This window comes from Lactuca saligna, chromosome 8 (genome assembly GCF_052625555.1).
Source record: "Lactuca saligna cultivar CGN05327 chromosome 8, ASM5262555v1, whole genome shotgun sequence".
In the NCBI taxonomy this organism is placed as follows: Eukaryota; Viridiplantae; Streptophyta; class Magnoliopsida; order Asterales; family Asteraceae; genus Lactuca; species Lactuca saligna.
This window is the reverse complement of record NC_136424.1, coordinates 245,611,008-245,637,004: the sequence shown is the minus strand read 5'-3', so window position 1 is coordinate 245,637,004 and position 25,997 is coordinate 245,611,008. Positions and strand designations below refer to the sequence as shown.

The window sequence follows — 25,997 nt, the reverse complement described above, 5'->3', positions numbered from 1 at the left end:
CGTTGAAGACGTGTTTTTTCCCTGAGGAGGCGAAGGTCAGATATGCTTCCTGCATATTGAAGGATAGAGCATGTGATTGGTGAGAAGAGGTTGGTAGTGAGGTGGGTGATGATGATATTGATGCTATGTCATGGGATGACTTCTCGACCAGGTTCTGAGCTGAGTTTGCATTGATGATCAAGGTGCAACAGTTGGTGCGAGAGTTTCTGGATCTTTGCTAGACTACTGAGACTGTGATAAAGAACACTGCTATGTACTGGGGGAGGACTTTATTGGTTCCGCAGTATGCAACAGATGAGAAAATGAAGAAGGTAAGGTATCATGATATGCTGCGGGATGATATCTAGGAGTTTGTGAGTATTTCAGGGTACAAGACCCTGAATGATATGATTTATAGAGCCCGATAGTGGAAGATCGATTTGGAGCATCTTAGGAAGAGGGGGCCAGATCAGGTGCATATAGTGGAGGGTCTCGGGAAGAGACCTAAGATTTTTGGTCAGTGTTTGAGGGGCCAACAGGGCCGGAGTTAGTGCAGTGTGTGCGGGAGACTACATGATGGTGCTTGTCGTTCCAGGGGTATGGGCTGCTACAAGTGTGGCATGGTTGGTCACGTCAGTAGGGATTGTCCTCAGGGGGCAAGCCCTTTATGTTTTCTCTAAGACCAGGTGGGCCACAAGAAGGTCAATTTTCTGATGTTGAGGGGAGGAACAATGAATGCGCCTACTCTGGCTACTTTGAGGATCACCAATGGACGAGAGCATAGGGCATGAGCCCCAACACAGAGGATCTGGGCATTGCATTGTCAGACAGGATAGGTCAGGACTCTAGCAGGCGACATTGTGGGTATATTATTTTTTGCTTTCTTTTTTGTTTTTATCAGTATTTATGTTGTTTGGAATCTTGCATCAATTTGGGTAATTTTTATCTCTGATTTAATTCTCTGTTTATGTTTCTGTTATATCTTTGAGAATTGTTATATTCCATTTGCATGATCCCATATACTTCGGGTATAGGATCGATTGCATGTGCTATAATCTTTATCCTTTCTAACGTTACTTCTTCATTGTTGTGATTACATGGCTTAACCCAGTCAGAACCACGACGAGACGAAATTAAGCCTCGAGCACATATCGTAACAAGTGTAAAATATTAGGACTATTATAGAGATTTCCCTTAATTTAATAAGCACGATAAGTAAATTTGACTCGTTTCATTGTTGTTAATGGGTTTTGAGCTTTACCAATAACACATTTATAAATAAAATATAATCAAAACACTTCATTTTAATTTCAAAATACATGTAACATTAATTATAGTTTATGGTGATTCTTAATTTTTTTTTAACATCAAACAATAATTAAATAATAAGTCTAATGTCTAAACAATATATTATTTAAGAAAAATAAATTACATGTTTTCTGGAATCAATGAAACCCTAGCTTTGGATCATTGAATACATCCCAATGAAATATTGGGCTATCAATCCAGTTTTGTGGCAATTCTAATTCAAATGAAGTGTTCAAAGATTCAAGTTGATGATTATGTGACATCATCATCAATCCAATGTCTTCGATCGTTGTTGAAGTTTTATCGGTTATGATGTTTGTTTTTTCGTCTTTGATCTTGTAGTTACTGAAAATGTTATGAGAAGAAGTGGATTCGCCATTCTCCATTTTGATATTCGTGTCTGTATCATGATGTTGCTCAATTGGGGTATGTGTACGATGGTCTAATCCCAAGAACTTCATCTTCTTCTTGATTCGGGTATTCCAATGGTTTTTGATCTCGTTATCTGTACGGCCTGGGAATTGAGCTGCTATTTTTGACCACCTAATACCAGAGAAAACGATTAGTAAATAGGTTATATTACAACTTAAACTTTATTGCATATACATAACAATAATAATCACATGAAGCGGAAAAGTGTTTTGCAGTTTGAAAATATGTTTATACTACGACTAGTATCAATATTTTCATTACATCTTTGTGAATGTTAATTTGTAATACATCCACAAAACAAAGATGACTCTCTTATAACCTCCTCAAACAAAGATGATTTCTCAAAAGGCAAATGAATAACATTTGTGCAAGTGTGGGGAAAAACTGAAAATGGAGTCGTTCCCAAAAACCGGACGAGATTCTAGGGTCGGTTTAGTATAAAAATCGCAGTTTTTTTTTATTAAAATCGCTAAAAAAAATAAATAAAAATTAAGTTTTTGTTTTTTTTAAAGAAAAATTGGTTTCTTTTTTTTTTCAAAAAAAAATTTCAGTAAATTTGTAGTTTTTCATAAAAAAATTCAAAAAAAAGTTTAGTGATCTCTAAGTATATTTTTTATTCATTTTTATGATTTTTAGGGTTTTTTGTTTTTCATAGAACCTAATATATATATATATATATATATATATATATATATATATATATATATATATATATATATATATATATATATATATATATATGGGAAAAAGGAATATACATTACAGTCTCACCTAAGTTTAGATACTAAATCTCTTGAAAATACATTATTTTACTATATAAAGATTACGGTTAGTAGATTCACAATAAATACTTGAAGATGTAAATTCAAGATCAACACAATAAGATTTAGGGTTTAGGGTTCAGGATTTAGAGTTTAGGGTTTAGGTTTAGTGTTTAGGGTTTAGATAAGGAAAGAAGAATATTGATTATCTTTTCCTTTCGTGACAGTGGAAAAAAAAATAATGTTCACTTGTGTAAAGTAATAAACAATAATGAAGGAAAAAAAACAGAGATGGTAATGGTAAAACAATAATGAAAGAAAGAAATGTTATTGATGATGATATTTTACCAAGTGAAACCAAACCGGATATTTAACAAGTTAAAACGATATATTTTAGAGGTTTAGTACCTAAGTTTAGATGAAACTGTAATGTATATATATATATATATATATATATATATATATATATATATATATATATATATATATATATATATATATATATATATATATATATATAAAAGCTCTTTACAAGATATTTATTCAAGCTCTTTTTGGTTTTCATTAGACTCTCAAATATTAATTGTGTTGTTTAATGTAAATATTTAGTATGTTTTTTGCTATTATGTATTGCGGAATTCAAGTCTTTATATCTGATTTTTATCTTTACGTGGATTTTAATTTTCCTGATTTATATTGTTCTATGCAATTGATAGGCCAGTAGAAAAACCAACTATCTATCTAGTTGAACCCAAAAACTCTCCGAACCCGAAAATATGTATTTTTAGGGAGTAAAACCCGAAATTTTAGAGTTTGTGTTTCATTTTAGGCAGAAACCGAATCAAACTGAACAGTACTTACATGAAAATGGTGTCCTTAATTCCACTCAATAATATAACTTTATAAAACAAAACAATAGTGGAATTATGTAAAGATTACCTATTGCCAAGACGCGAATGAAGTTGAATAATCATATCTTCTTCTGCTTCTGTAAACGCGCCTCTTTTGAGGTCCGGCCGCAAGTAATTAATCCATCTCAACCTACAACTCTTTCCACATCTCATCAACCCTACAACACACAAACAATGAAATTAAATCCAAAACCCTCAAGAGATCCTTCAAGTACAAGAGTAAAAAAAACGAACCTGCAAGCTTGGGAACAACTCGCCAACACTGAATGCCATTGTTGAGGATAAAGTTCATGAGCTTATGATCTTCATCAATGGTCCATGGTCCTCTTCTTAATCCATTCTTGTCACAACATGGTTGTCTTCCCATCTTGATTGCATAAAACACTAGAATAAAATACGGGTAAACAAACTAAAGGTGTGATGTACTGATGTATACGTGTATGTATGTAGATATATAAGGCTTTGAAACCCGTTATCTGAAAATAAGAAAGATGGGAATAGAAACTTGTGTCGTTTGTATACTGAAATGAAAGCAAAGATTCTGACAACTATCATAACCCATGATTGAGTAAGAAAGCACCAACCTTTATCACTAAAGATTAATTTATATTTTGTTAATGATCATAATTATTGTCAAAGAACAAAAAAGTAATTAAGAAATGAAAGAGACATGAGTTACATGCTTTTTAAAATATGAGATGAATAGAACCACAAAAGTCTTGTGAAATTAATTTAATCCAAAAGCAAAACATTACTTGTAATACACTATTCGGAAAATAAAAAACATTATATAATATTATCTTGATATTTTTTTCTTTCTGTCATTTGTATTCAGGTCTAAATAAAACCCGAGTTTGATACAAGCATGCAAATAAATAGTAGAGTTTGATTTTGTGAATGACTCATGTGGCCTTTGTTAAGTCTAAAAGTTCAGGTTCTATCTAATGGATCCATATTCAAAAAGTTTAGAGTTTAATGGGTAGTTATATTCTTATTATTATACTTTTCATTCAACTATATCATTTTTTTCTTATTTAATGTTATAAAGTTCAATGGAACATGTTTTAAAAAATCATGTATTATAAAACCTAATTTATATATTTATTTAAGGATTAAATATTTTATTTTTCCATTAAAGAGTTCAATGATTGAAGTCTATATACATTGATCTTTAAGAAGGCATCCAACATTCTACATAATTTAGCTCTTCTATTATTATGGATGTTGTAAATACTAAAGTCAAGACATATATGCTAAAAGCGTCAAAATACGTTTTTCTCTTGAGAAAATCCTCCGAGTGTTTTTCAAGTTTGATAAAGATTTGAATATGACGACACGAATTAAGATCAAATATCTTATAGTCGGGTTTGTTGAGTTATGTTTTGTTCATTTATACTTAATTTGTTTAACTTTAAACAAGACTTATTTTTATATGAAATATTGGATAGGTTCCATAATTGCAAGGTCCCCCTTATGGTTGTCAAGTTTCATGAATGGGGAGCAACCTTTTTTGTTTAATTTTTTTTGGCGAGGCAGATATTTTATTCCAATATTCCTTTTGTACGAGTCTCTATTTGATAAATATATTATCATTTTGTAATTTTTAATTAAAAAGATAATCATTGCAAGAAAGTAAAACAATTAGGCTGCGCATGGTACAAATCCACTGTGGTTTTATTGAACTTTTAATGTACATTTTGCTAGTGGACTTATTTTACATAATACTTTTGGCATATTATATAACACGTAAATACATAACTCATTTAATTTAATTAGGAAGTTTTGTCATAAAAGTTTTACATTTTGACAGACTAATCCCTGCAACAAATATTTTAATTTTGAAGATTTAGTTTTGTTGATTTAGTCCTTATAAAACTTTTTGGCAGATTTAATCCCTCTTACAACAAAAGTTTTACATTTTGACATGATTTAGTCCTTATAAAACTTTTTGGCAGATTTAATCCCTCTTACAACAAAAATTTTACATTTTGACATATTTAATATCTGTAATTTTTTAATTTACAGAAAATGTCCATGTAAAGTTTTTTATTATTATTATTTTATTTTATTTTTTTTACAAAAATAGTCCGTATGCCTAAGATTTTTGCATTTTGGCAAGTATGACCCCCGTGTAGAAAACTAATTACAAAAATTATTCTCATAATTTGCTAGCGATTATTAAAGTGTATTTTTTTCAGAAACGGTCCATATGTTTAAAAAAGTACAAAAAATGTCCCCGTAATTTATAGAATATGTTATTGTGTATTTTCTTTATAGAAACAGTTCATATGTTTAAAAAAAATTACAAAAATTTTCCATATCTATACAATTTACAAGTTTTGTCCTTAAAATTTCCTATGTCAGCAAGTTTTGTCCCCCAAATAATGCACACAAAACGATAAAGGCCCTATTCTATAAAGCACAAGTATTTACTAGGACTTCTACATGGGGTAAGCTAGCGAAGTTATTTCTTTCACGGTGCCTATCTCGATTCTTAAACAACCTCTACCGTCCGGTCGAGTCAGCTTCGCTCCTTTATTCATACATTTCTTTCTCGAATGGAAATTTCCCAATAGTCAAGGTAGGACGAAGAAGAACATTAGTGGGTATAAGGAGAAGCAGTAGGAGAAGGAGTGTAATCCATATTGAATGAAGTTTATGTAGACTGAAAGCTTAGTAAACTAGCCCAATAGGCTATTCATCTAACTAGTTAAAGAAGAGAAGAGTTAGCACGAATCGTCTTTGCAGCGTAAACTCCTGCTAAATGAATGCCTTTGCTTTGGCTTTGAAATTATGTTCCTGATTCAACTCCTTCATGCCATTGATTGATGCAAGTCTTTTTCCTTGTGTAAGAGATATTCCATCAAGTTTATAGAGACTGAAAGCTGCCTAAACTGGATCAATATTCAGCCAATCCCTTGCAGCTTTATCTCACTTCTACTTCTCGTGGGGCATTGCGATAGGAAGGAATGCCCAGTATACTACTTGAGCCGAGTGATCACAGGTCCGGGGACAAGGTACTCAGTTGTGGAAGGGCACTGCCTCACATTAGTCTTTGTTACTCAGAAGTTGCGTCACTACTTCATGTCCTTCATAATTCATATTGTGACAAGATGTGACCCAATCAAACACTTAATGTCTCGAGCTATACTATACTCATAGGAAGAGCTGCTCGGCGGTTCCTCACTCTAGCAGGCTATGACATGAAATGTGTAACTCCCAACGTAATGAAAAGTAAAGCCTTAGTTGATTTGCTTGCCCGTTTCCCGAGTGGAGAATATGAATATGCACTTCCATCAGAGCAGGACTCTCAGCTGCAGTATTGGAGGAAGCAAACAAATTGAAGAAAACTTGCCTCCAATGTCAATTCTACCCATGTCCAGCAGAATGTGCCTTAGAGCATTATATTATGAAGACCGGAGAAAGCCCTATATTGATTGTATTTCTTTTCTGGATTAAAAAATCCTCCCTTCTGAAACAAAAGATGTAGTTGGAATAAAGAAAAGGCGCTATCCGACTTGTATGTGAAAAGCATTTCGTACTCGTAACTGATCCCTTCCTAGCGAAAGGTGTGCTCCAATGAAAAAAGTACACAACACTAGTAGTGTCCCTTTTGACGACCAAGTCACAATAGAAACAATGTATCTCTCTGGGGATGCAAAGAATATTTGAAAGCACTTTCGAACCATCACACGGATTCCAACCCAACTGCCCATGATATGGTAAGAACGGAATGGAAGGGAAAAAAAAGTCTTCTATGCGCAGACGTGAAAGCTCTATCAATAGAACTAGCTTCTTTTATTTAGAGAGGAACGATTCCCTCATCTGAGAATCATCATTCACGCACTATTCCTCCCCACTAAAAAAAGTGATTGAGAATCTCGAGACAATTAATAATAATAATTTTCTTTTATGTGACCAAAATATAATAAACAAAACCTCTCTGCATGCCTAAAGAAAACAATTTATAGTATATATATATATATATATATATATATATATATATATATATATATATATATATATATATATATATATATATATATATATATTAGTTTTTTATCTGTGTCAAGCGGCGGTGAATAATTTTTTCATAAATTAGATAATTTTAATAATATCAATTCTAACAATTTTAGAAATAAAAAAATAAATTGACATACAACACTAAATAAATCAACAATCAATGGCATTCAAACGAAAAACATTACACAATGTTTAAAATTATTTAATAATAAGGAAAAAAAGTTCGCCTTAGCTCGCCTATTTTACATTACATATTTATATTTTAACATCTTTTTTAGGAGGTACATTTTTTAATCCGGAAGCCTTGCAATCTCGATGACTTGTACAATACAACCACAAAATGACATCTAGAATTTGGTCTTAGCAGTTTTGTTTACTTGTACAACACATACATGCATATGCATTTAAAGGGATTTTGATGACATGTTGTTGCTACTACATCACTTTTCCTTGATAACATCAATTGCATTTTGCATTATACATTTTCATGGTTAAAGAATGCATAGTGGATTGAAATGTGTGTCAAGTCTAAACCTTACACCACCTGCATCAATGTTTACATGGTCATTTAGGCTTAGACGTTCATAATCACTGGTGAGAAACTGAGAACAAATAACCAAGAAAATACATTGTTGTGATCTTTGAGAAGCAATCAAAGTTTGGCATTGACCAGGAAAAGACTTCATCATCCACCACACCACCTTCAATATCGAGAAGATGAAAGCTTCCTTGACTAACTTAATTTCAAGATCTCTAGTTTTAACAAATACTATTCACATCGGTAACTACAACTTAAAGTTGAATAATAAATTAATATTAGTCCGTGCAGATCAAACATATTAAACAAAGTATGCAATCCATTTAATGTAGATGATCACTAAAAATGTCATTGCATATATGTTATATGTTGCCTTACTCATGCGATTCTGAAATGTCTACTATTTCGTTTTTGCACGTCCTATTCTATTTATTTAAGCCTTTGAGGACCATTCCTCCCTATAATTGCCACGTTTACTAATAACTTGCTAGCTACTTGCACCTTACTTTTTGCCTAATGTTTTTAACATTCCTACTTTGAACAACCGCATTCACTATAATACAGATCAACAAAACCGTTAACCAAAGCTTCAAATTATTTCAAATACATTACTTTTTGGCTAGAAAAACATCCACATATGTTAGCAGCAAGGTTTTAAAAATCGTTCGAGGCGTACGCCTCGAGGCGAGGCGGACGAAAAACGATTCTGAGGCTACGCTTCTTAGGGGGAGAATGAGGCGCACGCCTCAGTCTTGTGAGGCGGTGAAAAGCGGTCTGAGGCGGGGCGTTCCAAGGCGAGGCGTAAGAGGCGTTCTGGTTTTTTTTTTTTTTTTTTTTGACTTTTTGACCTTAGAAATCACGTGATATCTTTACTTGACCTAATTTTTCTCCAGCCGTCACTCCTTATTCTCTCGTTTCTTCTTTCTTTTCTCTTCTCGTCACTCCTTATTTTTCGTTTTTGTTGATTTGGCTTGATTTGAAGACTATTATGCGTTTGTTTTTACCAATTTGACATAATTTGAAAACTATTATGAATTTTAGTATCTTTTTATTTTTGGGATGATGACATTAGGTAAGACTTTTATGTTTGAAATTGGACTTTAGTATGTTTTTTATGATTAATATAATATATTATTATTATTATTATTATTTTATTCCGCCTCGAGGCTTACGCCTCGTTTCGCCTCGAGGCTTACGCCTCGTGAGGCGAGGGGTAAACGCCTTGAGGCCCGATTCCGTATTTTAAAACCTCGGTTAGCAGGTTCATTTTTTGGGTTCCAGTTATATGGAAACATATACTTGTTTTGGTTAATCCAATTAATGTCTAGTGATGACAAAAATAATAATAATAATAATAAACACTTTTACTACTTGATAAACATCTATGTTCTTTGACGTACCGTCGGTATGTCAATCATTTTTTTTAATAGATGTTGCTATGGATTCCTATTTTCAAGTGATAATCTACATTTTTTGCAAAGTATTTAAGTTCCTGCAATAAAATTACATAATATATATCACATAAATTAAGCATAAGTGATAAGACGAAAAATTAGCATCAGAATTAATAAAAATGTGCAAATACACTAAAGCTCTTCAAAAACCAACATGAACTTCATTTAATCTCCACTCAAAATCAAATCTAGTAATTTTTCTCTTTTACCCCTATTTTCAACTTCCAGTGAAGTAAATTACATAAAAAAAAAAAACAACAAATCTATGCTCTTCTTAAGTCGTTATGCCATAAAAATCAAAACTTATTGTAGATAAACAAATAAAATACAACTATCTACAACGGGATATCTGTAGAAAAATTCCGATATTTTGAGCAAATTTTTAATAAAGTCTTAAAGTTTATTTTTTTAATAAAAAAATCATGACTTTTTCACCTTTTGAATAGAAAAACCCAAGAAACCGGTTAATTTATTCACTTTAGCCCTTTTTGACCTGTTCAGCAGGTCATGGGACCAAATTGTTAATTTTTCGAAAATAACGGGACTTTTTTACAGATTTCGTAAAAAAATTTATATAATGTATAAACATATTTTTTTACATATCTATATCAAATTTTACATATTTGTGTATTTATTATGTTTTTATATGTATATATTTACGTATTTTTATGTATTTTAAATGTATAAACGTATTTTTTTACTTATTTATATGTATATTAAACAAATTTACATTTTTTTTTATGTATTTTTATGTGTAATTTTTTATGTATTATGTATTTATATGTATTATTTATTTTTACATATTTATGTATTTTTTAAGCTTTTTATATAGATGTTTATGTATTTTAAATGTATAAACGTATTTTTTACGTATTTACATCTATTTTTTTTAGTATTTTACATATTTTTTATGTATTATGTATTTATGTATTCTTTTAACTGTTTTATATAGATGTTTTTGTATATTTATGTATTTTAAATGTATAGACGTATTGTTTTACGTATTTATATGTATTTTTTTAAACTATTTTACATATTTTTTGTGTTTTTTACGTATTATGTATTTATATGTATTTTTGCGTATTTATGTATTCTTTTAGTTTTCTTATATAGATTTTTATGTATATTAAATGTTTAATTATATTATTTTTACGTGTTTATATATTTTTTATGTAAAAATAATACACTTTAACATTTAATGTACATAAAATTACATAAACATCAATATAAGAAACTAAAAGAATACGTAAATACGCAAATATATATATATATATATATATATATATATATATATATATATATATATATATATATATATATATATATATATATATATATATATATAGACACACACACACATAATACATAAAAAACACATAAAAACACACAAAAAAAATATATGTAAAGTACTTAAAAATACATATAAATACGTAAAACAATACATTTATACATTTAAAATACATAAATATACAAAAACACCTATATAAAAAACTTTAAAAAAATATATGAATACATAATACATAAAAGATATGTAAAATACTTATATATATATATATATATATATATATATATATATATATATATATATATATATATATATATATATATATAATACGTATAAAATATGTTTATACACTTAAAATACATAAACATCTATATAAAAAGCTTTAAAAAAATACATAAATACGTAAAAATATATAAAAATGCATATAAATACATAATATATAAAAAATAACACATAAAAATACATAAAAAATATGTAAAATGGTTAAAAATACATATAAATAAGTAAAAAAAAATACTTTCACACATTTAAAATACATAAAAATACGTAAATATATACTTATAAAAATATAAAAAATACAAAAATACGTAAAAATAGATATAGATATGTAAAAAATATGTTTATACATTATATAAAAATTTTGATGAAATCTGCAAAAAAGTCCATTTATTTTCGAAAAATTAACAATTTGGTCCCATGACCTGCTGAACAGGTCAAAAAGGACTAAAGTGAATAAATTAGCCGGTTTCTTGGACTTTTCTATTCAAAATGTGAAAAAATCAGGACTTTTTTATTCAAAAAATAAAATTTATGACTTTATTAAAAATTTGCCCAAAATATCGGGATTTTTCTGGAGATATCCCTATCTACAACACTAAATGGTTGATGACCAGAGAAAATACAAGAATCTAAAACACCATTTGGCATAAGGTTGGGCCTTTAATATAGGGTACTCGGATGAAACGAATGAAAATGAAGAAGATGAGAAAGGAACAAAACCTAAACGTGAGAAAAAAAAACTTTTGTATTTTAAAAATTTGTCAACCAAAATACGAATTACTTGGATGAGGGAATGAAGAAGTTGGTGGTGATGTCTAGATTTTCCCTAATTATATGTTCAAACAAAAAAAAACATACAAAGAAGAATATGTCAGGCGTAATATTTTTTATGTTTAGAAACGACAACCATGGGGTTTCAAGGTCAAGGCATAATCATAGAACATACACATATTAACAAAAATTAGAAGCATATAACATGGAATAGGGAAAAAACCTACATAAGAGAAGTGAATCCCTTCAGATATACTCTCAACATCTTTTCAAGCTTGTTTCTCAAGTTCTTTTCTCTATTTCTCACCCCACATCATAAGCATTGAATATGTTTTGGACATGAGAAGGAAGCATTGTGTAACATCCATAAAATTCGAGCCAATTTAAAACTTTTTAAATCATTTAAAACCATTCAGTTATTACATTTTTTCAAAATAGTTTAAACGTTAGAGTTCCCAAAATCATAATCATCAATCGAGGAAGTGTACAGTCATGCCTTCGCCTTCCCGCGATCATCCACTGAACCTGAAACAATAAACAAAAACTGTAAGCTTGAAGGGTTAGTGAGTTACCCCCAAATTACCAACCTCATATAACCATAATAATATCATATCAACAAATGCAAAACAACATGCAAAATGAGCCTTCAGCCTGATTAAACCGCCTCCCAAGCCTTCAGTCTATCTGGACCGCTCTCCAAGCCTTCGGCATGTTTGGACCGCCTCGCAAGGCCTTCATCCTATCCGGACCACTCACTGGGCCTTCGGTCTGACTATGTGCCCTCTTGGGCCTACAGTCTATCCGGTCCGCCCTAGGTATGTTGACCTTCAGCAGAAAGCAGGACCGCCTCAACCCAACCCCCAATCAAACAACCATGTGCATATATAACAGATAATTGCATAACAGTCTATAGATAACAAACCGATCTAACAGATCATATAGCATAGCAACATCCTGTAACCAGGATACCAACCTAACCAGTCATTAACATAGCATCATCATATATACTAGGATACCGACCTAAACCAAGTCATTAAACATAATACCATCCTATCTACCAGGATGCAGATCTAATAGATCAATAAGCATAATACCATCCTAACTACCAGGATGCAGATCTAACAGATCAATAAGCATATCAAGCAAGTACCAGTATACAATCCGAGAAAGGGTCAGCCTTGGTACCTTAGACCCTGTTGATATAGTGAGGATAACTCACTTTGCACTGTCGATCTGAATTGAAGAGTCGAACTCCCGAATTGCTGCCTCGCCAAAAATCCCGAACAGCTGATCTCTCGATTCCCAAAGCTATCAATACCAAAATATCACTTAGTTCAAAACAATAATCCTCCTTAAGGTAAAATTACCATTTTACCCCTAGTCCAACTTGGTCCATATCTAAGGCTCAAAATCATAATATAAAAAGCCCAACACTGGATGGGCTTCCCAAACCCTCTAGTGGCCCACTAATGGCCCAATTTGCTAAATTGGGCCCAATACCTCTTATAGGCCTTACCCTAAGTCCAAACATCTTCTTGGACCACATCATCTGACTCTTGATGGCCCACTAAGGCCCAAAGGACCAAAATCCTCAGTATGGCCCAAACCAAGGCCCAAAATCCATAAGGCCCATAACTAATGAGTACACTGAGCGTACTCATATGTACGCTAAACGTACTAATCAAATGGTGCGTACGATGGGTGTACCTGATTGTACGCTCAGCATACTCCCCTGTTAAGTCATTTTCCCATTAAGTGCTTAATACTCATATTTAGAAGCTACAATCACAGATCCAAGTCCTTTCCAATGTCTTAATCCATAAAGTCACAGACTTGGTGACTTTGCATGCCCTAAACAATTACAAACTCCAAAAATGATATTCTACTTCCATGAAAGTGGTCTTAACTCTTGCATGAACCCATTAAGACCACCAATATGACAACTTTCTATCCTAGGGAGTCATTTAGCACTAAGGTTTGCAACCTTTAGCCTAGAAGCTGGATTTAGACTAAAAATCTTCAACCTTTGGACAAAAATGACTTCAAAACTAAACCACACTAGATCTAAGCACTCTTAGATAAATTTTATAGCTTTATACCTCCAAGTGATCTGAAATGGAACCCGAAACTCGGATCTACTGTTTCCCCTTTAATCCAGCACCTTGCTATACTATTAACTTGCTTGGAAATGGCTTCACAATCACAAAAATGCTCTTTAATGACCTCCAAAGCTCCAAGAACACTCAAGGGAGGGTTAGGGTTTCGTGGTGGCTGCATGAAGATAAGAAAGAGGCTGATAATTAGGGTGTTATGTTCTTTATATAGTGGCATGCCCTAAACATTAGCGTTTAGGGTCTCTGAGAGTACGCTAGGCATACTCCCCCCCTTACCCGCGATCATTTACTCCACTATGTTGGGCGTACACCAGCTTATGATGGGTGTACCCATCCGAACACGTGCATGCATCCCTTGCATGCATGGGACTTGCTTGCCAAACATTTCCATTAGGGACCATTTATGCCAAATACTATAAAGTGCTATAACTTCTTCATTCTAAGTTCGTTTCCAACGAACTTTATATCCACAAAAAGGTAGCGAGAAGCCCTACGATCCTAACCACACACCCATGCCTTAAACCATCCGAATAAATCCCAAGACCCTAAAAGACCGAATCGCTCATACTCTGGGCCTCTGAGACCGCCACAAAGTGCTTTTCAAAACGGTGTGTTACACATTAAAGAGGATTATGGCTTGATTCATGGTGGGAACATTACTTTGCTGGTGGTGGTGTGAACAATGAACATAAAGAAATCAAAAAACTAGTCAAACTATCAAAACAAACCTAAAACCATAAGTAAAGTCTTCTTCATTCCATCATTGCAGCTTCTATTTCCATGCTAGGTTCAAAACCTAATAAGACATTATTTTAGTATTTTATGAAATTTTAGAATGATGGAAAAAAACTAACAAAAAAGGGAAGTTGGTTAAGATATCCAAACAACTTCCAGAAACACACATATACATATGAAGTCAGATCTGCATCAAAATCAAAGATTTATTCAGCTAAGCAAAAAAAAGGAAACTTCTAATGGTGAAGGAGAAGAATTACCTTCTCTATGGATCATATACCCTGAAATAATATATATATATATATATATATATATATATATACATACATACATACATAAAATAAAGATGAAAACTAATAGGGTCAGTGAAATATTGGAGCATTTGACAAAAATATGTTACCTATACGTTGGTGAAGATGAATATGGAAAGAGATGCAGAAGGAAAATTGAAATCAAATGATGTTAGAATTAAGATGTAACACCCCGTTTATTTAATAAATAAATTAATGAATGAATAGTAACCCCAAATCAATAATTAAATAGCAAGGTGTTGGCTTCGAGGAGTAAATTGGCATAATTTCGAAATTAGGGATTAAAACTATAACTTTCGGATTGGTTTTGTAAATATTTATGAAGGTAAGGACCACTTGGTAAATTATTGGAAATTAAGATGGATAGATTATGGGAAGAAAGGGCTAAATGGTAAATTTCAGACTCAATTTGTAAATAATTTTGAAGGTCGGGGTTAAAAGTGTAGCATATGGACTTTATTTGAGAATAATTTGTAAATAAGGGGCTGAATGGTAACTGTGAGACTAAATGTGAAAGGAATTATTTGAGCAGGGGTGGGAAGATTAAATTATGGACTTTCTGTGAAAAGAATCCTATGGGGAGGGACTATTTGTGACATTATGGAATGAAGTTTGAGTGGGTGACGAGTATTTAACTGCTGCATTACCCTAACCCTAAAAGGAGCACCAGCCGCCACCTTCACCTTTATGCCTCCCGCCACCGACGTCCATCCTCCTTCACCTCCCGGCGCCACACCACACATTTTAGTCGATTCTAACCAGTCGAGTCGTCGAACGTCGCAGTCCCAATCCTCTGGCGAGAGCAGTCAACGACGTGAATTCCACGGGTGTCCGTTGCCACCCCTTCCGTCGTCCTCCTCCTTCTTCTTTTCTTTTCTGTCGCCGCTCACAGTGCCCTCGACTATTGTCGGTTCCGTTCCGACCACCGCCCGCCATCGCCTGCTCAACCAACGATAGAGGCTCTTCCATCGTTTTCTTCTGATTTCCATAAGCCACCGTGAGGGTGGCTGTGATTGGGGTGCGTTTCCCTTGCTCAGCTTGTGTCCGTGTGTGCGTGCCTGTTTTCAGTTGGGTGGAAAAGCATGGGAACGACCATGGTGGCCGCTACCTTGCTGCCGCCGTATTGTCAACTTCTGCCGCCAAGGCGGTGGTTGTGTAGGTGAATGTTCGAGTTTACAAGCTTCTTTGGCATTCGTGGGGTTGTGTGAGAGACTTTGGCTGAGAAAAGCCACCACCACCTCCGTGAGGTGGTGACTGCCGCCACATGCCACCGCCGGCCAACATAAGGTGGTTGTGTTTGTGTGTGTGTTAGCTTAGTGTATGTGTGTTAATGGGGTTTTTGTGTTTTATGATGTATAAGGTAAAGGAATAATGGAAATGAAACTCAAGACCACCACCGTAGGGTGGTGGCTGCCGTCTCTTACCGTAGTGTCGGGTGGCGGTGTGCATCATTTGTATTGTGACTCGTTTGGGATGTTTGGACAAAGGGACTAAAACCTTAATGGGCCCAATGAAGCCCTAACTGACCTAAAAGCCCAAACATGTGATTAATGGGCCTAGTGAACACTAATGGATCTAAGGACTTAACTTTGGGCCTATTGGGTTATGATGGGTTGGAAAACCCTAATTAGGGTTTAGAAAACCCTAATTTTAGAATTATGGGCTTGGACTTACCGGGGCCCACATTTTGGCTATTACAATGGAATTGTATATAAAGCCCAATCACACCATATGATTTATTTCGAAGAGTGATGGACTTAATAGATTAAGTCCTTAATGGGTTAAGTGAGAAACACTTAACCCTAATTATCATTTTATGTGAAACACTAATTTCACTTGGGCCTTGAGTTGGGCCTTTCCATTGGGCTTTGGTGATTGGGTTATTAATGAGCCATCCAAGAACAATCGTATGTACTAGAATAATTTAATGGGCTTTAGGGTAAGGCTAATGTGAAGTTTTGGGCCCAATTTGGAAAATTGGGCCATAGATGGGCCATAACTAGACCTTAATGATTATAAGATATTGGACCATTATAATGCCACATGTTTAAACTGGACTAAATGGTTGGGCTTTTGAATAAGACCATGTAATGGTTTGGGCCCAACTTGGAAAATTAGGCCATATGTTGGGCTTTGATTCCTAGTTTGACTTTTGGGCCTTTGGATTGGGCCTTGGGCTTAAATCAAGCCAATATGGGGTAATGTAGCCTGTTACTCCAAGAACTTATGGTTATGTGTTGGGACCTAATTATTAATTGGGTGATGTTTTTATATTCACGGTTTGGGAATCTGTCATCCAGCTGTAGGGTTGTGTCTACGGGACCTTAACAGTGTAAGGTGAGTTACCTTCCAATAGAGGTGGGTCTAAGGCACCAATGCAGGCCCACTAGTAGGTGACTATGTATGAGATGATTGTCTTTGTGATAATTGTCTGTTTACAACTATCTGATATGCTCTATGTGCTAGGATGCTCTGTTATATGTGTTAGTAGTAGTATGGGTGAAATAGTCCCCGGATACCGGTTGAAAGATACCGAAGGGGTCGTCAGAACCCATGCATGCCTAGTAGTACATTATGTTATGTTATTATGTGGTATTGGTAGGGTTGAAATAGTCCCCGGTTACCGGTTGAAAGATACCAAAGGGGAGGTTAGCTCATGGTTACCGGTTGAAAGATATCGAAGGGGAGGTTGGCTCCCAAATACCGGTTGAAAGATACAGAAGGGGTAGGTTGGGCACCCAATTATGCATGATAGTATATTTATGTATGTTATACTATGTTATTATGTGGTAGTCATAGGGGTGAAACAGTCCCCGGATGCTAGTTGAAAAATACCGAAGGGGTAGCCCAACACCCATATATGCTTGGCAATATGTGTGTTGTATGGAATGTGGTATGTTGGGGGAACTCATTAAGCTTTGTGCTTAAGGTTTTCGGTTTTGGTTTCAGGTACTTCGTTTTCAAAGGAAACGAGCTGGCTTGATCGCATCGCATCATACTATGTCTTCCGCACATGAGATCTTTGGGATTACACTCTGATATTATTTCATGATAACATGTTTGACTATTGCCACTTTGGTTTTGACATGAGATGTTATTATGGTTGTTTTATTATTTATGGTTTCATAATAACTTATTTAAAAATGAAATTTTTGGCCTTAAATTTTGGGATGTTACAAGTTGGTATTAGAGCCTTGGTTTGAGGGATTCGGATATACTTTCGGGTGTACCTGGACTCAAACTAAGGGCTTGTTATGAAAAAATTTCAAAAGTAAAATCATTTTATAAAAAGAAGATTGAAAAGAGAAAAGAACTTTGAAAAGAACAAGGTGTATGATGCGTGCAATCAGCCGAGCTCAAGTAAGTTTTCTCCAAGATACCCATACATGTTATGATATTTTATGTTATGATATGATTATGAGAAATACATGCTAGATTAGGGCTGAGGATCTAGGAGGATGTCTTATATGCCTATTGTATGTGCTTGTAGACTTGCATGCTAGTACTGGAAAGTCAGTAAAAGAATAACATGTTTAGGTTATGCTTGATTGTATGAGCCTTTGAATTCCATCTACAGATTCCTGATTAGAGGATAGAACGGTTTGATTGGATTATGATGGTTAGATTTTCCATTGTCGGGATTTTGTTTGCTTTGTGCTTTGCGGGACTCTTAGTGATGTGAGTTAGCTACTAAGTGAATATGCTAAGTCACATGGGACACAGGCCGGATGATCTCAGAGTGAGGGACTTGACCCTATTGTGCAACTCTTGTCTAAGTCCAACCGTTCTAAGGATGGGTCTCTTACTCGAAGGATTATTTGATCTCTATTGCATGTGGATATATTCATGAGGTGGCTAGTTGACATTGTTGGGAATCTTTCAGGAGATAAGTACTGGGTGAGTTCGAGATCCTATGAAAGCCTAGGATATGCTTCAGTAGGTTAGTAGTGAAGTGTAGTGGGGCTTAGGTGCATCAGTTTGAGGAAGTGACTTGGAGGATTCGGGAGGATTGCTGAGGAAAGTATAGATAGGTGTGGAAGGTAGTATTGGGACCGTACTACTGAAAGCACAGGATCCATACTCAAATCGGTGAGAGTCTTGGAGAATCTGAGAAGCTTTGGTGAGAAGTTTATGACCTGGTTTGGGGACAGAGGATGTTCTAGTTGTTGCAGCTTAGCTATTGGCAGGTGAGCTAGTGAGTTTGGCAGGGTGTCAGACCCTGAAGGATATGATTTCCAAGAAAGTGCAGATGCGAGATCGATTTGGAGCACTTTGAGAAGAGAGGTTCGTGCCATGTGTGTATAGTAGAGGGTCCCGGGAAGAGACCCATGACTTCTGATCATCGGGTGAAAGGCCAGCAGCACCGAAGTCAGTGCAACATGTACGAGAAAGTGCACAAGGGATCTTGTCACTCCAAGGGTTTAGGCTGCTACATGTGTGGTAGGGTTGATCATGTTGGATGAAGGTGATCAGTATTCCTCCAGATGTTGTGGGTATGTTAACTTCTACTGCTATTAGGTGGATGTTGGGAATACGTATCGCTTCAGAATTGTGAGTGAGTTTAGATAAGTTAGATCTTGGGTCGGTTTTTTGCTAATGTTTGGGTTATCAAGGATCATATATGCCATCCTCCATGCTGAAAAGTCCTTGATGAACCCACAAAGGGATACATCTTGTGAAGTAGGTTCCGCGTGTACCGTTATCATTCTGGATCTTTGTCGACATTTGTGCAGGAGTATTATTTGGGAGATCGTTGGTCAGGAATTAGTGGGATAGTTCTCCAGTGAAGTCAGAGTTCAGTGATTCTATCATTTGTTCGTATATGGTCGACATTTTCCTGTGGAAGAACCTTGGAGTTCAAGGCACTACTGTTGCTAAGACAGGACTAGTAACATGAAGATGGTGATGTCAGTTGCGGGTGTTAGATGCAGAAGTAGTTGGTTCTTGGATGTTCAAGAGAATTTCATTTCTCGTACGGGTTGTGTTCAGTTAGTGTTCAGTGATACTGCAACAATGAAATTGGGAATGAGGATTCATCAGCTAGAGTGAAGTTAAGGCCTTCAGTTGACAACATGGGAGATAGACTGAGGTGTCAGACTGTACCATATTTCAAGAGTACTCTTCAAGATTTCAGAAGATAGGCGATCTTAAGGTTTGATTAGTAATTGATCGTTAGCATTGGTAAGCTTAGATTGTCGGTAGTGGACTATTATGAAGTAAGAAGGATTAGGAATCCTTCAATTCTTGCGTACCGTGAAGATTTAGTAAAATCTAAGTGGGGAAGATACTTTTTGTAAAGTTCTACAAATGTGAGTTCTGGTTGCGCGAGGTGCAATCTCTTGGGCACCTTGTCAACCAGAAGGGGTATTCTGGGTGATCCGGCCAAGATAGAAGTCGTGACGCAGTGGGAGATTCCGAGGTCTCCATCTGAGATTTAGAGTTTCTTAGGTCTAGCGGGTTATTACCAGAGATTTATACGGGACATCTCCGAGATTGTGGTTCCTTTGACCCGACTAACCAAGAAGTCGGTGGCCTATTGTTGGGGGTCTGAGCAGCAGGCAACCTTCAAGATTCTCAGACAACAGGTTTCGGGAACCAGGTTAGAGCTCCAATTAGGACTCAAGTTCAGTTATGTTTTAGGTCGAGTGCGTGTTCGACCGGTATGGAAAATGTTGTAAGACTATGAGGGTAGCCGTAGCATTCACTAGCGCTCAGCTAGTATGGAGAGTGTTCTAAGGCTGCGGGTGTAGTCGTAGCATTCACTAGTGGTCAGGTAGTGTGGTAACTGTTGTAAGTCTATGGGTGTAGCCGTAGCATTCACAAAGGTTAGCAAATAGTGCTATAGTGATGTAAGTCTATGGGTGTAGCCGCAACATTCATTAGGTTAGTAGATAGTATGAGCACGTTGTTAGGACGCGGAAGGAACAGTAGTACCCACCAGTTTGGGTGTAGTAATGAGGATATAGAAATCCATGGATTGGATTATGGATTTCCCCAAAGGGATTAGATCTGGTTAAGCCAGTGATAAGACCGTAGGACACTACTACAGTTATGAGATCAGGGAAGAAATGGATTTCTTAGGTTTGTGTATGATAAAATGCTACCATTGGTCATGTAGCCATCACTCTTAGCCTTGGATTTGGAGATGTTAGGATTCGATGCATGGACCCGACCAGTTGGATCAGGAGGTTGCTAGAGCCATAGTGGTAAGATAACTAATGGCAACCATTGACAAACAAGGATTTCATTCAAAAGTTGCATGGAGCGACTGCGTTTGAGTCTTTTGACTCCGCAATCGGGCTGGAACTTGATATTTTAGAGGATTGGTGAACGAATTGAGACCAGGTAGGTCTCGGTAGATTTTGGAAAGCAGCCATGAGGCTTCATACTATTTTAGGCAGTTCAATGTTCGGACAGTTTCAGCGATTGGCAGTATTAGTATTTGTGTTTTAGGCTGCAAGTTCGGATGGAATAACAGATTGCTTGGGTTATGCTAAATGACCTATAGGGATAATTGGTTATGTGGTTTCAGCTTTCTAGTAGGAGCCTCAGGTTATCATAAGTTGAGTAGTCAATTAAGGGATAAACAAACTCGATTCAATGATAATGATTCAATATGAGTGGTTTGTCATGGATTCAGATCATCTCGAAACAACAGATTTTAGACCGAGTAGATGTTATCGAGTTGCGATGAATTTATTCATCTGTGGATTTGAAGGCTTTATGAAGATTGGTCACGACTACCCTGGGAAGGCTAGGGTGTGCCCAGGATGGTGACCACGTTACTAGAGTGGTTGGGCGAGCAAGGAATGATAAGGAATGATTTCGAGGATGAAATCTAATTTAAGTTGAGGAGAGTTGTAATACCCCGTTTATTTAATAAATAAATAAAATAAATTAATGAATGAATAGTAACCCCAAATCAATACTTAAATAGCAAGGTGTTGGTTTCGAGGAGTAAATTAATGAATGAATAGTAACCCCAAATCGATACTTAAATAGCAAGCTATTGGTTTCGAGGAGTAAATTGGCATAATTTAGAAATTGAGGGTTAAAAGTGTAACTTTCGAATTGGTTTTCTAAATATTTATGATGGTAAGGACCACTTGGTAAATTATTGGCACTTAAGATGGATAGATTATGGGAAGCAACGGCTAAATGGTAAATTTCAGACTCAATTTGTAAAGAATTTTGAAGGCCGAGGTTAAAAGGGTAACATATGGACTTTATTTGAGAATAATTTGTAAAGGAGGGGTTGAATGGTAACTGTGAGGCTAAATATGAAAGGAATTATGTGAGCAGGGGTGGGAAGAGTAAATTATGGACTTTCTGTGAAAAGAATGCTATAGAGAGGGATTATTTGTGACATTATGGAATGAAGTTTGAGTGGGTGTCGGGTATTTAACTGTTGCATTACTCTAACCCTAAAAGGAGAAACAACCGCCACCTTCACCCTTATGCCTCCCACCACCGGCTGCCATCCTCCTTCACCTCTTGGCGCCGCACCAACCATATCCGTAGATTCCGACCAGTCGAGCCACCGAACGTCGAAGTCCCTATCCTCCGGCAAGATCAGTCAACGACGTGACGACGGGTGTACATTGCCACCCCTTCCACCATCCTCCTCCTTCTTCTTTCCTTTTCTGTCACTGCTCACAGCACCCTCAGCTATTGCTCGTTCCGTTCCGACCACCGCCCACTACTAGGATCATTCCACAATAGCTAGTTGTCACCGTCATCGCTTGCTTAACCAAAGATGGAAGTTTTTCCATCGTTTTCTTCTAACTGCCATGAGCCACCGCCAGGGTGGCTGTGATTGGGGTGTGTTTCCCTTGCACAGCTCGTATCCGTGTGTGCGTACCTGTTTTCTATTGGCCAGAAAAGCATGGTGTAACGCCCGAGTTTCAGGGCTAAGCATTTTTGTCAATGTAATAGTCTAGGTCAACTCTTGTAACTCTTTTTGAAGTAATAAAGATAAAATAGTTGAGTATTATGTGAATTATGTGTGTTTATGTGTTTATTATTTGATTATAAATGTATAATTAATAAAGAATAAAAATGAGCGTCAAAATTAAAGTGTGAGATAATCCTGATATCTCTACATAAACTTGTAGAATACGTCTCAAGGTTTTCGTACATATAAAGAACGCCGAAATCCGAGTTATAACGAAGAAGTTATGACCCGTCGAAGTTTCGCGACAGAACCGACACGATACCCGAAAGCGTAAATAGTGAATTTACGATAGAGTGAGATTTAGCCTTAGCAATCTAAACGAAAGTCATAGAATATGTTAAATTAAGAACATCGATAAAAAGAACGCCCAAATCTGACTTCGTATGAAGAAGTTATGATTTTTCGAAGTTTCGGAATAGCAGCGTACAACCCTAAATTTGAATATTAGATCGAGTGATTTTTAGCTGACACGACCTAAGCGAGAATCGAAGATCTCGTTGAGAGTAGCGTAACGAGAAAAAGATGGGCGAAAACGGATGTCGGATGAAGAAGTTATGAGGATTTAATGGACCAATCGTATCCCTGCCCGTTGATAATATAAAATTTAAAATCAAGCCAAAATTAGCCGATGAAGTCTAAACGAAAGTTGTAGAGTACGTTCCCACCTTCGCGTGGATATAAAGAACGTCGAAAACGGAGCTCGTATGCAAAATTTATGAATTTTTAAAGTTGAAGCATGAAATTGCCAAACCTGTTGCTAAGCTGATGACGTGGCACAATCCCAGCCGTCGCTTGCGGCCCACGGTCTTCGCTTCGGATTGAGACACGCCCCCTTCGCATTACGCCCCGCGTACCTCCGGCCTTATCCTTCCAAGTCCGAGTGCGAGCCAGCTGGTGCAAGCTGGCAACCACCTCCGAGCTACGCCCCGCATAGCGCTACCGAACGCCCAGCGTAGCGAGGCCCTCGCGGCTATAAAAGGAGGCCGAGGCTGCCTCCATTTTTCACACCTTTCCACCTTCTTTCTCTCACTACTTTCTCTCTCTACAACCCCAAACCACCCCTAATCCCTAGTTAAACCCCTAGCACCCTAAGGAAGCCCCGAGGCTCTCGGAGTCCCGAGAAAAAGGAGTTTTTCAGTTTCGAAACGCTACTCCAATTAAAGTTCCGGTTTTTGATAAAATTCGCTGTAAGTGTGCTACGCTTACGCAATTTTTAATATAACTTTCAAATAATTATAGGAATGTTATTAGGTCCTTAAAATAATTATTTGGGCTATTATTATATCGAGTATTATTAACGCTTAATAATACTCGGACTAATTAATTTGTCGCGGTTATCGTTAAACTAAACCCTAGTGGTATCGATACTAGGTTTTATCGAAGGAATATCATTTTGAGAGTATCGAAGCGTTGTCCGAGTGCTGAATCACCACCTAATCAGGTGAGTGCATAGTTACTTTCAGCTTACACATAGATATGAAGTATTTTATATAAATTACGTGCTATGTGTGCATATTATCTGAATACTTGGTATCTATGCTGGATGAACGTTGTTATACATGTTTACAATGATTTAAACTGTATATGTATTTTATATCTACGAAAATGTTGGGGTAAAACATGGGTAGATGTAATAGGTGATGTGTGATAAACTGATGAGAGGCCTCGATGTTGATGTTGTTGATTCTGTCATCTAGCGGAGTATGGATGACGACCAAGGACTCTTCTAGACAGTCCAGTGGAACACTAGCAGTCTCACAACCTATAGGTGTTTGTGAACGATGTGTTCACCGGTGTACTCCATCCCCCACATGGTTGCCTTTAGGACATTTATTGTTGAGGAACCCCCTTAGCAGTAGTGTCCGTCCCGATGATGATCCTTAGGCTAGGTCCCTTATGATAGGTGTTTAGGGACGTAAAGTGAGGATAACAGGAATGGGTAATCGGGTTATTGTTGATTGATGAAATTAATAAACTTATTTATTGTGGGTTGAAAACCCTATGTGCTCACCAGGCTCGCAAGCCTGACCCACTCAGTTTTATGTATTACAGGTAGTGGCGCATGAGCATAGGTGTGATGTTTTGGACGAGGGATTACAGATATAGGCCTGTAGATATGAAATAATGTAGTAAGGCTTATATTGTACTGTTTATGCTTTTGATCTGTACGAACATGACATCCCGAGTCTTTTAATGAAATACATTTCTATAGAAATGCTTTTGATAAATCTTTATCATATTTTTATTTGGGACAAATTCCGCAACACTTTTATTTAAAATGTTACTCTAATTTTTAAACAAAGCATAAACAAACCGGTCTTTTCTGGCCGTGATTTTGGGGATGTCACAGTTGGTATCAGAGCATTAGTTTAAGCGAACTAGGAATTTGTAGGATTTCTAGACTTAAACTTAGAATGCTAAGCGATGATTGTGAGGTGTGAGCACTAGCTTATTTTAGGAATTGTGCCTAAAATGCTTTTATGTGCTAAATACTTTATGCATGATATGTTGTTATTTTGTTCGGATCTATGGTCTGTTGCCGACCGAATCTGGAAACCTTATGTGTTTAGGATTCTAAACGTACGACTATGATATTAGAACTAGCATGTAAACATTTCGGAGTGATAAGGATGATTTAAACGTCTCTCCTAAATAAAGATCTAAATTCATCTTATTCGGTGTATAGATCAAGATGGCAAGGAACCGTAGCGGAAACGTGAACGCAAATGGAGGTAGGAACCAACCCCCAGTAGTTCAACAAATACCTATTGTTGAAGAAGTTGCACCTGAGCCAGTTACCATGGCTGGAGTTCGAGCCATGATTCAGGCTATGCTAGCTGAACAAAGGGAAGAAATGAGACGGATGCTCCACGAGAATAGGGACGAACCTACCATACATGTTGAACCGACAGAGCCAGTTCCCGAGCCATCTGAGGAAGAGAACTATAGCTGTCAAGTGAGTCAAATAGGGACTCAAGGTGAGCAGGGATGGCCCAGAAGGGAGAAACAACAAGGATGGGCGGATGTACAAAAATTTCTTGGGTGCGAAATCACCAAGTCTCTCAGGAAGCCCAAAGCCTGTTAAGATTATGGACTGGATCTCCGAGATGGAAATGGTGTTTGAGAGTTGCGACTGCAGCGA

The 25,997-nt window shown here is 36.0% G+C and overlaps 1 protein-coding gene across 1 annotated transcript; it reads right to left on the bottom strand.

The window, feature by feature from the left end:
* Positions 1-1,371: 1,371 nt before the first annotated feature.
* LOC145011292 (transcription factor MYB20-like) lies at positions 1,372-3,911 on the bottom strand. Its single transcript, XM_078969991.1, has 3 exons — positions 3,626-3,911; positions 3,420-3,549; positions 1,372-1,830 (listed from the first exon to the last, which is right to left on the bottom strand). The coding sequence occupies exons 1-3, from the start codon at positions 3,756-3,758 to the stop codon at positions 1,425-1,427; spliced, it is 669 nt and encodes a 222-aa protein (XP_078826117.1). The 5' UTR covers positions 3,759-3,911; the 3' UTR covers positions 1,372-1,424.
* Positions 3,912-25,997: the final 22,086 nt, after the last annotated feature.

Excerpts from the sequence above, each read along its gene's own strand:
- LOC145011292 (XM_078969991.1), bottom strand. The coding sequence starts at position 3,758 with ATGGGAAGACAACCATGTTGTGACAAGAATGGATTAAGAAGAGGACCA. Across the intron at positions 3,550-3,625 it reads AGTTGTTCCCAAGCTTGCAG|GGTTGATGAGATGTGGAAAG; the intron begins GTTCGTTTTTTT and ends TGTGTGTTGTAG. Across the intron at positions 1,831-3,419 it reads CATTCGCGTCTTGGCAATAG|GTGGTCAAAAATAGCAGCTC; the intron begins GTAATCTTTACA and ends CTCTGGTATTAG.